This window comes from Procambarus clarkii, chromosome 81 (assembly GCF_040958095.1).
Source record: "Procambarus clarkii isolate CNS0578487 chromosome 81, FALCON_Pclarkii_2.0, whole genome shotgun sequence".
NCBI classification, from domain to species: domain Eukaryota; kingdom Metazoa; phylum Arthropoda; class Malacostraca; order Decapoda; family Cambaridae; genus Procambarus; species Procambarus clarkii.
The window spans coordinates 22481637-22494439 of NC_091230.1; the positions used below are offsets into that span (position 1 = coordinate 22481637).

Sequence of the window (12803 nt, forward strand, 5' to 3'; positions counted from 1 at the left end):
GACCCAGTGTGACTGGGAGAAGAGATGAAGTATGGTGTCTCAAGGGGCCAATGGGGCCACTGCGGAATCCTCGCTTCCTCTGGTGGTATGGTGGCTGGGGCATCATGCTGGAAGGAAGGCAGGAATTATCAAGGGAAAGCTCCAAGCCATTACGACTATATAGCACTGGGAAGGGGTCAGGATAAGGATTTGGGATGGGACGGGGGAAAGGAATGGTGCCCCAACCACTTGGACGGTCGGGGATTGAACGCCGACCTGCATGAAGCGAGACTGTCGCTCTACCGTCCAGCCCAAGTGGTTGGGCCGCATCATGCTGGAGGTTGTGTCTTGGTGTACAAGATGGTACACTCTAACTGCCGGTCGGCTGTTGACACTAGGATGAGTTTGGTGTGTAGTGCTTCGACTATGACTGATCTTCTATTGTAATTGTATCCGGTGATTATTTCAGTCAGGATTTCAGGTTTCCTGCTTCCAGTGACCTGTTATACACCATAGAGAGTGGCACACTTAGTGCTTCTACATCTTCTTTAGGGTGTTGCACACTTCATTGTCTGAAAGGAAACTTAAGAGGACTTGTTGGCAACCCGTTCTCGCAAATTCGTAAAGTCAATATTGACTTATTAAATAAGTGCATAGGTGACATACTAAACATAATAGATACCCTTAAAAAGCTTCATAGAAAACACCGACCTTACCTAACCTTGTTAGTATCTTAAGATAAACATCTTATAGCTTCGTAATTACAATTGTTACTTAACCTATTATAGGTATAGGTTAAGTAATAATTGTAATTACGAAGCAATAAGATGCTTATCTTAAGATACTAACAAGGTTAGGTAAGGTCGGTGTTTTCTATGAATCTTTTTAAGGGTATCTTTTATGTTTAGTATATCACCTATGCACGTAGTTAATAAGTCAATATTGACTTTACGAATTTGCGAGAACGGGTTGCTTGATAACATGCAGAAGGAAGTCCTGACTTCCTCACGGGCTGCTTCCTGGGGGTGGAGGTCTGGTCGAGGACCGGGCCGCGGGGACACTAAAAGCCCCGAAATCATCTCAAGATAACCTCAAGATAACCTGAGGATCACCCTCGGGCGCCTCATGCCACAAAGCTACGTAATGTAGTTTGACAGTCTCCGTGGTGTAGTGGTAAGACACTCGCCTGGCGTTAGCGAGCGCTATGTCATGGGTTCGTATCCTGGCCGGGGAGGATTTACTGGGCGCAATTCCTTAACTGTAGCCTCTGTTTAACGCAACAGTAAAATGTGTACTTGGTTGTAACAACGATTCTTCGCGGCGGGGGATCGTATTCCAGGGACCATAGGATTAAGGACTTGCCCGAAACGCTACGCGTACTAGTGGTTATCTTGGTTATCTTGAGATAATTTCGGGGCTTTTTTTTAGTGTCCCCGCGGCCCGGTCCTCGACCAGGCCTCCACCCCCAGGAAGCAGCCCGTGACAGCTGACTAACACCCAGGTACCTATTTTACTGCTAGGTAACAGGGGCATAGGGTGAAAGAAACTCTGCCCATTGTTTCTCGCCGGCGCCTGGGATCGAACCCAGGACCACAGGATCACGAGTCCAACGTGCTGTCCGCTCGGCCGACCGGCTCCCTACACTGAAGCCCTCCAGACTTTGTTGAAGGTTACCTTGAGGTTACCTTGAGGTGCTTCCGGGGCTCAGCGTCCCCGCGGCCCGGTCGTCGACCAGGCCTCCTGGTTGCTGGATTGATCAACCAGGCTGTTGGACGCGGCTGCTCGCAGCGGACAACATTGTTAAAAATGAATTACTAATATTGCAATTTAAGAATTTATCAAGAGACAACAACGACACTTCCTGCACCATGGGAGATTAATCCCCCTTGCCAATTGTAATCCCTTCCTGTCCACCCAAGAAGCAAATTAATCACCAGCTCCAGCTTCGTCTTGAGACAAAGCTTAACGCCTTAAGCCATATTGATTACTCACAGAGCATTCCTCCTCTCTTAATATTTTGAGTGTGGAGTCCATATAAACAACTGAGCCGCATTACAGTTCAGTAGAACTTCTGGTTTCAACTCTTTTGACCACGTCGTAGCTCAGTCGATTAAAGCAGCGTCTGGGATGCTCTCAGACGTAGGTTCGAATCCACGTCACGGCCCTTGTGGATTTGTTAACTGGGCCCCTCTATACCCTTCACACCCAACAATTGGCCTAACTTCTTGTGCTAACAAGTAAGACAAACTGGGTGGCATGTACTGTGGTGAGTGGGTGGGTGGGTGGGGGTGTGGGGTGTGGGCGTGGTGGGGTGTTCAGAGTGTGTGAATGAGCTTTTAAAGAGCGTGTAAATCCCGTCGGAACACAAGTCTGTGGGGGTGAGATGGGAAAGGGGAGGGGGGGGGGGGGGGGAGAAGGCAGTAACGGGATCTTGCTAATTACTGTTTGGTGGGGGGGGGGGTAGGGGGGAGGCGATGAACGGGCCTCCCTTACTGTTGCTGGTACAAGCAGTTAACTCACACCGCTGCCGGAGTGGTCACACTATGCAAACCTTTATATCGTCTAGGCTGGTGGCTGCTGCGTCAGTTCCCTTGTACCTGTGTGTGTGTGTGTGTGTGTGTGTGTGTGTGTGTGTGTGTGTGTGTGTGTGTGGGTGTGTGTGTGTGTGTGGGTTGAGCTTTGGCTCTTTGGTCCCGCCTCTGGTGTACAGATTGTGGAGCCTATTGGGCTCTATCTTATATACATTTGAAACTGTTTATGGAGTCAGCCTCCACCACATCACTGCCTAATGCATTCCATCTGTATACTGTGTGTGTGTGTGTGTGTGTGTGTATTATACAGCGTGTATACTCGTATATAAGTGGAGATCTAGTCCAGCTGGTCAGTCACAGCCCTGCTCCCGTGGCCCACTACGGGATCACCATAGCCTGTGCTACTTGCAACGTTGTGTTCCCAGTAGCTGACTAACACAACAACATCCACCCGTTCACCCCTCCAGTTACTCTCCACACCCCAGATGACACCCAACTTTGCTTTGACACAAGATCACAATATATTTCACTACGACCCTCGGCTCATTTTTCTCCCTTATCTGCATTGCCTTATACTAGATTTTATATCTATAATATATCTGATTATATTAAAACATATATACTCATATAGTTTTAATATAAAGTGTATATATATACTGTTATCTTGCAAAATGTCAATACTGATGCTGGAGACTTTCATCTGTTCATCTCCACGCTATCTTGAGGAAGCTGTTCAGTGATGATAGCGAGTTGTTTCGTTATCACCTCTGTGTGATAACGTAATTATCACTGTAATTAATAATTAGATTGTTGCCACGGGTGTATGAATGGGCTTCGTCTCCACACCTGGTTGATACCTGGTTGATTTACCTGGTTGATCAACACACACACACACACACACACACACACACACACACACACACACACACACACCCACACACACACACACACACACACACACACACACACACACACACACACACACACACCTTCAACATGAACCTCTATTATAACAGTCACAAACCTCTATTACACAAGAGGTTGTGACTGTTATATACCACACCAAGAGCACTACATAACAAGAGGCACGACACCAGTTGATTGACAGTTGAGAGGCGGGACCAAAGAGCCAAAGCTCAACCCCCGCTAGCACAATTAGGCGAGTACAACATATTAATCCTGTTAATCCCAACATATTAATATTCAGGGAGCTGGTCGGCCGAGCGGACAGCAACGCGGGCTTGTGATCCTGTGGTCCTGGGTTCGATCCCAGGCGCCGGCGAGAAACAATGGGCAGATTTCTTTTACCCTATGCCCCTGTCACCTAGCAGTAAAATAGGTACCTGGGTGTTAGTCAGCTGTCACGGGCTGCTTCCTGGGGGTGGAGGCCTGGTCGAGGACCGGGCCGCGGGGACACTAAAGCCCCGAAATCATCTCAAGATAACCTATCTTTAATAACTGGGAACAACATTAATTCATATTAAATACCTTCAAGTGAGGCACTTAAGTCTCAGCATCAATTAGCCAGTACGAACAACCTAACCACCTTGTTAATACGACAAATAAAATATCTCTGCTTTGAATAACAGCAAAGTACATTAACCTATAAATAAACAAATGCGAATCTAAAACATCGACTTCATAGTTTGACCAGACCACATACTAGGAAGTGAAGGGACGACGACGTTTCGGTCCGTCCTGGACGATTCTTACAATCGACTTGAGAATGGTCCAGGACGGACCGAAACGTCGTCGTCCCTTCACCTTCTAGTGTGTGGGCTGGTCAACTCACCCAGGGTGCCATTTGCTTCGTTTCGCCAGGTTGTGCGTGGTAGCGACGGCCACCACGACAATATTACTGACGCACCAAGTTGTCGCGTCACGCAGCGCGTCAACGCACGTCGCATATACGTCGTTGGAGGTTAGTGAACCTGCAGGACGTCCAGGCGTCCCTCCACGGTCGGCCCGCGTCGCCAACGAGCGCCCGGCGCCAACATTTGGCGTTGAAGAATTGGCAGAGGAAGAATTCCCCGTGAGCGCGGAGTGGAATAGCGGGTAATTATCGTACCTCGGTGGCGCGTGACGTCATGCGCGCGCAAACTGGCATGAGAGCGGGGGAGGAGGAAGGCGGGAATTGCCAACGTGACAATCGCACTTGTAAACTGCTGCGGTAGTGGTTTCCGTCCGCAGTGTCTGTTGACAACGTGGCTGTTCACGCACCTTCCCCCCCCCCCCCACAAAATCCCCCCCAGCACCACCTCCCCCACCAAATCCCCCCACCAACTCCCCCCACTCCTCCCCAGCCCCAGCTCGCCCAGGGGAACAAAAAGGTACGCAATCCAGCTCGAGGGAAAAAAGGTGGCCGGGCAGACAATTGAACTGCTTTATCGAGAACAACGCCGGCGGCGCTAAGGTTTAAGACCTGTGTTCCTCAGGGTACGCACGCACGCACGCACGCACGCACGCACACACACACGCACAATGATAGGGAAATTGGACCATAGTCATTGCTGTAAACAACCGATGCTCGAAAGGTGGGATCCAAGAGTCAATGCTCGATCCTGCAGACACAATTAGGTGAGTACACACACACACACACACACACACACATACACACACACACACACACACACACACACACACACACACACACACACACACACACACACACACGACTATCAGATATAGAGGTGACAGCAGAGGATGTAATGAAACAGTTGACAACACTGGATGCAAATAAAGCTGTTGGACCAGACAAAGTATCACCGTGGATACTTAAAGAGGCAGCGCAGGCTCTCAGCGTGCCTCTGGCAATGATCTTCAATGAGTCACTTATGTCGGGAGAATTGCCCAGTTGCTGGAAGGAGGCAAATGTCGTACCGATTTTCAAAAAGGGGGATAGGGAGGAGGCACTTAACTACAGACCCGTATCACTGACAAGCATCCCCTGCAAAATACTTGAAAGAATAATTAGGCTAAGACTTGTTGAGCACCTGGAGAGCATTGGGTTTGTAAACAAGCACCAACATGGGTTCTGGACAGGGAAATCATGCCTAACAAACCTTTTAGAATTCTATGATAAAGTAACAAGGATAAGGCAGGACAGAGAAGGCTGGGCAGACTGCATATTTCTTGACTGCCAAAAGGCCTTTGATACGGTACCGCACATGAGACTGCTATACAAACTTGAGAGGCAGGCAGGAGTAAGCGGAAAGGCCCTAGTATGGGTGAAGAACTACCTAACAGGAAGGAGCCAGAGGGTAATGGTAAGGGGCGAAAAGTCGGACTGGCGAACAGTAACAAGTGGAGTACCTCAAGGATCGGTGCTGGGACCAATCCTCTTTCTAATTTACGTAAATGATATGTTTACAGGAGTGGAATCATACATGTCAATGTTTGCAGATGACGCAAAATTAAGGAGAAGAGTTGTGACAGACGAGGATTGTAGGATCCTCCAAGAGGACTTACACAGGCTGCAGAGATGGTCAGAGAAATGGCTACTGGAGTTTAACACCAGTAAATGTAAAGTTATGGAAATGGGATCAGGTGACAGGAGACCAAAGGGACAGTACACAATGAAGGGGAACAGCCTACCTGTAACGATTCGAGAAAGAGACCTGGGAGTGGATGTGACACCCAATCTAACTCCTGAGGCACATATAAATAGGATAACGACAGCAGCGTACTCTACACTGGCGAAAATTAGAACTTCATTCAGAAACCTAAATGAGGAAGCTTTTAGGGCGCTTTACACTGCCTACGTGAGACCCGTCTTAGAGTATGCCGCGCCATCATGGAGCCCCCACCTGAAGAAACACATAAAGAAACTGGAGAAGGTTCAGAGGTTTGCGACGAGGCTTGTCCCAGAGCTACGAGGGATGGGATATGAAGAGCGGCTGAAGGAACTGAACCTTACGACACTAGAGAAAAGAAGGGAGAGAGGAGATATGATAGGGACATATAAAATACTCAGGGGAATTGACAAAGTGGAAATAGATCAAATGTTCACACGTAATAATAACAGAACGAGGGGACATGGGTGGAAACTGGAAACTCAGATGAGTCACAGAGATGTTAGGAAGTTTTCTTTTAGCGTGAGAGTAGTAGAAAAATGGAATGCACTTGGGGAACAGGTTGTGGAAGCAAATACTATTCATACTTTTAAAACTAGGTATGATAGGGAAATGGGACAGGAGTCATTGCTGTAAACAACCGATAGCTAGAAAGGCGGGATCCAAGAGTCAATGCTCGATCCTGCAAGCACATATAGGTGAGTACATATAGGTGAGTACACACACACACACACACACACACACACACATACACACACACACACACACACACACAGGGGGCCTCGTAGCCTGGTGGATAGTGCGCAGAACTCGTAATTCTGTGGCGCGGGTTCGATTCCCGCACGAGGCAGAAACAAATGGGCAAAGTTTCTTTCACCCTTAGTGCCCCTGTTACCTAGCAGTAAATAGGTACCTGGGAGTTAGTCAGCTGTCACGGGCTGCTTCCTGGGGTGTGTGTGTGTGTGGTGTGGGGAAAAAAAATTAGTTAGTAAACAGTTGATTGACAGTTGAGAGGCGGGCCGAAAGAGCAAAGCTCAACCCCCGCAAAACACAACTAGTAAACAACTAGTAAACACACACACACACACACACACAGACACACACACACACACACACACACACACACACACACACACACACACACACACACACACATAGATAGAAAGATGGGATAGAAAGGCTGTTGGTCCAGATGGGATCTCACCATGGGTACTGAAAGAGTGTGCAGAGGCACTTTGCCTGCCACTCTCCATAGTGTATAACTTAGAGACGGGAGACCTACCAGAAATATGGAAGACGGCGAATGTGGTCCCAATATACAAAAAGGGCGACAGACAAGAGGCACTGAACTACAGGCCAGTGTCCTTGACTTGTATACCATGCAAGGTGATGGAGAAGATCGTGAGAAAAAACCTGGTAACACATCTGGAGAGAAGGGACTTCGTGACAAATCGCCAACATGGATTCAGGGAGGGTAAATCTTGCCTTACAGGCTTGATAGAATTCTACGATCAGGTGACACAGATTAAGCAAGAAAGAGAGGGCTGGGCGGACTGCATTTTCTTGGATTGTCGGAAAGCCTTTGACACAGTACCGCATAAGAGGCTGGTACATAAGCTGGAGAGACAGGCAGGTGTAGCTGGTAAGGTGCTCCAGTGGATAAGGGAGTATCTAAGCAATAGGAAGCAGAGAGTTACGGTGAGGGGTGAGACCTCCGATTGGCGTGAAGTCACCAGTGGAGTCCCACAGGGCTCTGTACTCGGTCCTATCTTGTTTCTGATATATGTAAATGATCTCCCGGAGGGTATCGATTCATTTCTCTCAATGTTTGCGGACGATGCTAAAATTATGAGAAGGATTAAAACAGAAGAGGACTGTTTGAGGCTTCAAGAAGACCTAGACAAGCTGAAGGAATGGTCGAACAAATGGTTGTTAGAGTTTAACCCAACCAAATGTAATGTAATGAAGGTGTAGGGAGCAGGAGGCCAGATACAAGGTATCATCTGGGAGAGGAAATTCTTCAGGAGTCAGAGAAGGAAAAAGACTTGGGGGTTGATATCACGCCAGACCTGTCTCCTGCAGCACATATCAAGCGGATAACAACAGCGGCATATGCCAGGCTGGCCAACATACGAACGGCATTCAGAAACTTGTGTAAAGAATCATTCAGAACTTTGTATACCACATATGTCAGGCCAATCCTGGAGTATGCAGCCCCAGCATGGAGTCCATATCTAGTCAAGGATAAGACTAAACTGGAAAAGGTTCAAAGGTTTGCCACCAGACTAGTACCCGAGCTGAGAGGTATGAGCTACGAGGAGAGACTACGGGAATTAAACCTCACTTCGCTGGAAGACAGAAGAGTTAGGGGGGACATGATCACCACATTCAAGATTCTGAAGGGGATTGATAGGGTAGATAAAGACAGTCTATTTAACACAAGGGGAACACGCACAAGGGGACACAGGTGGAAACTGAGTGCCCACATGAGCCACAGAGATATTAGAAAGAACTTTTTTAGTGTCAGAGTGGTTGACAAATGGAATGCATTAGGAAGTGATGTGGTGGAGGCTGACTCCATACACAGTTTCAAGTGTAGATATGACAGAGCCCGATAGGCTCATGAATCTGTACACCTGTTGATTGACGGTTGAGAGGCGGGACCAAAGAGCCAGAGCTCAATTCCCGCAAACACAACTAGGTGAGTACAACTAGGTGAGTACAAACACACAACAGTGTGGCGAGAAACAGCAAAAGCAAATTTTCCCCATTTCTCTTTCGTCAATACGGGAATGATCTCCTTCACATATATATGTCTTGCATTATATAAATACCTCCCTCACACCGCCTCGACGTTGATGTGACGTCTTATCAACCTCTAATCAACGTCTTATCAACATCTAATCCACGTCTAATAGACTTGTTCAACGAGACATGTTATGCCTTATTCTCGTCTCCTTCTCTCCCTTGTTCTGGCCCTCCCTCTCTCCCTTGTTCTGGCCTCCCTCTCTCCCTTGTTCTGGCCTCCCTCTCCCTTGTTCTTCCTCCTCCCTTGTTCTTCCTCCTTCCTTGTTCTTCCTCCCTTAAGCACTTACCTTAACCTCCTTGTCAGCCTCCCTGACAATTTAACATCATGTGATTACAATATTTTTAACACATTATGCTGTAACGGTGAGCCGCCTGATGTATGTGTGGGTGATCGTGTTCCTAAAGCCCCAGGGTTCGATTCCCGGTCAGGGTAGAATAACATGTTGGCAGTTTCTATCACCTCATGCGTATGTTCGCCTGGCAGTAAGCAGGCACCAGGTGATCTGACAGCTGCTACGGGTGTGTGTGTGTGTGTGTGTGTGTGTGTGTGTGTGTGTGTGTGTGTGTGTGTGTGTGTGTGTGTGTGTGTGTGTGTGTATTCGTATCGTAAATACAGACAGGTGATCGTGGGCCACCGGGTCTCGACACGGGTCTCTTAATTACCGCTCCGAGATGAGAGCCAAGATCTCTCTTCTCTCTCTCTTCTCTTCACACCTCTTTCGTGTTATCATAAGAGGAGGAGCACATCTCTCTTATTGATCAAGATAACCCAAGATAACACAAATCTTCAATGTTGTTTTTACGATATTTAACTAAAAATATATCACACAAGGGGCTGATAACTCCACACATGATATACCAACATACGATATATTTCTCTGCTTCTCTTCACGAACTATACGGGCGTATAGGCCTAATGAATTTCCGTGGGTGGGGGTGACCTATAGGCCCAAAATACGGCCATAGATTTCGTTTAAATAAGGCGTTAGTTAGTTTCGTGTTGCTCATACACCCAGCCTGACCTATCTGTACCCATTGATTGATGAAGATTTAGCCACCCCAAGAGGTGGCACGGGCATGAATAGCCCGTAAATCCTACCCACTTAAAACTGGCATTACGTAATCTCCAGGTACTTATAAATACCTGTGTACACACCTGTCGCCACAGGTGTGTACACCTGTGGATACTTGATCAACTCTGCTGTGATGCATAAGTCAATCTGCGAGCTGCCTCATCTAACAGCCCGGTTGACCAGATCACGCAGGCCAGTAACATCACTACTACTACTGCCGTAGCTAGCTGAGTGGTCAACAAGTGGAATGCCCTCAAAGACGAAGTTCTGGGAGCCACCTCCACAACTTTAAGGCCAGTTTCAACAAACAATTCGAACGTGGGAACAGTTACAAGGCAACAAGGTGCATCTAGGCTGTGTAGAGTAGCAGCAGGCACAGGAGCAGGAGCGAGGCGGACGCAGCAGAAGCGGCAGCAGCAGGCGGCGAAGCAGGAGGGGGTTAGGAGGGAGGGGGATAGGAAGCAGGAGGGGGATAGGAAGGAGGGGGATAGGAGGGAAGGGGTAGGGGGGGGGAAGGGGTCACTAACACTGCCCTGAGCAACGCAGCATTGTTCCATGTTTTTACCGTGCAAGCCTAGCCCAACCACCTCCTGGCCTTCGCCACGATCCTAATCACCTGATTCAGCTGCACTTCAACATCTTACAGCCTCCACTCCTCGTGCAACTGCCTCACTGGGCCGTTCACTTAGTTTACCCCTCCCTCCCCCACCCCCCGATGGCACTCTGACCGACCAGGCTGTTGGTGCTTGTAACCAGAGCACACTGACATCGCTAACATTACACACACACACTGCTCCCAGCAAAAGGTAATCACACATCATCGCCAGGTAATGATGCTACTTGTACTACTTGTACACCCACCTGAGTTTTAGGCTCGTCGCCCCAAGACCTGCAAACTGCCTTCAATTGGATAAGTTTAGATTTAGGAAAGACTTGGGTAAATACTGGTTCAGTAACAGGGTTGTTGATTTGTGGAACCAATTACCGCGTAACTTGCTGGAGGTGGGGTCCCTCGATTGTTTCAAGCGCGGGTTGGACAAGTATATGAGTGGGATTGGGTGGTTATAAATAGGAGCTGCCTCGTATGGGCCAATAGGCCTTCTGCAGTTGCCTTTGTTCTTATGTTCTTATTGCAATTCGGCGTTGTCATTCAGAGAGGAAACGCACGCACACACACCTACCTTTCTCTCACGCATTCATTCTCTCTCTGCCACACACACACACCAACCCGTTCTCGCAAATTCGTAAAGTCAATATTGACTTATTAACTACGTGCATAGGTGATATACTAAACAAAATAGATACCCTTAAAAAGCTTCATAGAAAACACCGACCTTACCTAACCTTGTTAGTATGTTAAGATAAGCATCTTATTGCTTCGTAATTACAATTATTACTTAACCTATACCTATAATAGGTTAAGTAACAATTGTAATTACGAAGCAATAAGATACTTATCTTAAGATACTAACAAGGTTAGGTAAGGTCGGTGTTTTCTATGAAGCTTTTTAAGGGTATCTATTATGTTTAGTATGTCACCTATGCACTTATTTAATAAGTCAATATTGACTTTACGAATTTGCGAGAACGGGTTGCACACACACACACCTCTTTGACACCTTCAACACCTCACCCTTCACCCCAACAATACCTGAGCACAACAGTTCCTGTTGCAATAACGCCATCAGACCAACAGGCGACACCCCGCAGCACTTGTTTCGTAGCTGTCATTTCCTACAAGCCGGTCCAGCCGTTACCACCGGTCCCGGGCTGCAGGGAGACCTTCAGGGGCCCTCAGGGGCCCTCAGGTCCTCACCCCTTGTGCAAGACCCGTTAAGCAGGTCCCGACAGGCCGCTGGGGCATTGACTTAACAACCGCCCTTGCCTGCCCTGCCGCCTAGTGGCGGAGTTCGCGCGCATCCTACTGTCACATGCTATTCCGAACTCCTGAAGACCATCCAGGCCGTAGAGGTTACAACCCCCTCTTCGAGACGTTCCAAGTGGTGTTCGTTTGATTCGAACATGTGTTCTCTATCCCTCTTTCCTTCCGAACATATGTTCTCTATTCCTTTTCCTTCCGAACCCCCTCCCCCCCCCCCCCCTACACACGTACATACATCAGCTTACCTGTTTCCTTTGCTCTACATATCACCTCGCCCCCCCCCCCCCACAGCCTTTGAGCTCTAGCGCTTGGGCCCCGCCAACATGACACACACACTTCTGCTGCTCTATACCTATACACAGGGGGAAGGTGTAATATTTAATTCTTGAATAACAAAGACTGGGAATGCAAGATTATTGAACGTGGGAGAGACTCGGGGCGGATGGGTGAGGTCAGGTGTGTGTGTGGGAGAGGCCAGGTGTGTGTGTGTGTGTGTGGGAGAGGCCAGGTGTGTGTGTGTGTGTGTGGGAGAGGACAGGTGTGTGTGGGAGAGATGTTGTGTTGTTATGGGAACATATCCACACTAGATACAATCTTAGAACTTCCTCTAGGTGGGAAATATTAATGTATGAATAGAGCTCCAATCACGTTTTCTATGGTTTTTATAGGTGGACTATTGTAAGAAATGTTTGGAGCCGTGGAGGGGAAACTATTGAGGATAGTTATGACCGAATTCTATGGTTTGTTTTGCGACTTGACAAGGTTGTGTTCACTCAGATATGCTCCTCCTACCTTTCTGACAATGAGTGTTGAGGCTTCGGACGTTGGGAAACATGCTGGATGTCCTTACATTTTTTCATGTTCAATTGGTTTATATGTTTATATTATATGTTTATATATAATTATATGTTGAAATTAAAATTTTGTTCAGTGATATTAGGGTATGGGAAATGCATTT

The 12803-nt window shown here is 47.7% G+C and overlaps 1 protein-coding gene across 20 annotated transcripts in view; it reads right to left on the reverse strand.

Annotated features, from left to right (window-relative positions):
- The window catches only part of LOC123773018 (cytospin-A), a 424140-nt gene that overhangs the window by 142217 nt on the left and 269120 nt on the right, over nucleotides 1–12803 (reverse strand). Inside the window, exon 1 of one of the 20 annotated variants that reach the window (XM_069315362.1) lies at nucleotides 4303–4329. The exons of the other annotated variants lie outside the window; for them this stretch is intronic. Coding sequence (XP_069171463.1) covers nucleotides 4303–4314 — 12 coding nt within the window. The 5' untranslated portion in view covers nucleotides 4315–4329. Of the gene's footprint in view, nucleotides 1–4302; nucleotides 4330–12803 lie in introns of those variants that run through there. 20 annotated transcript variants of the gene reach the window in all.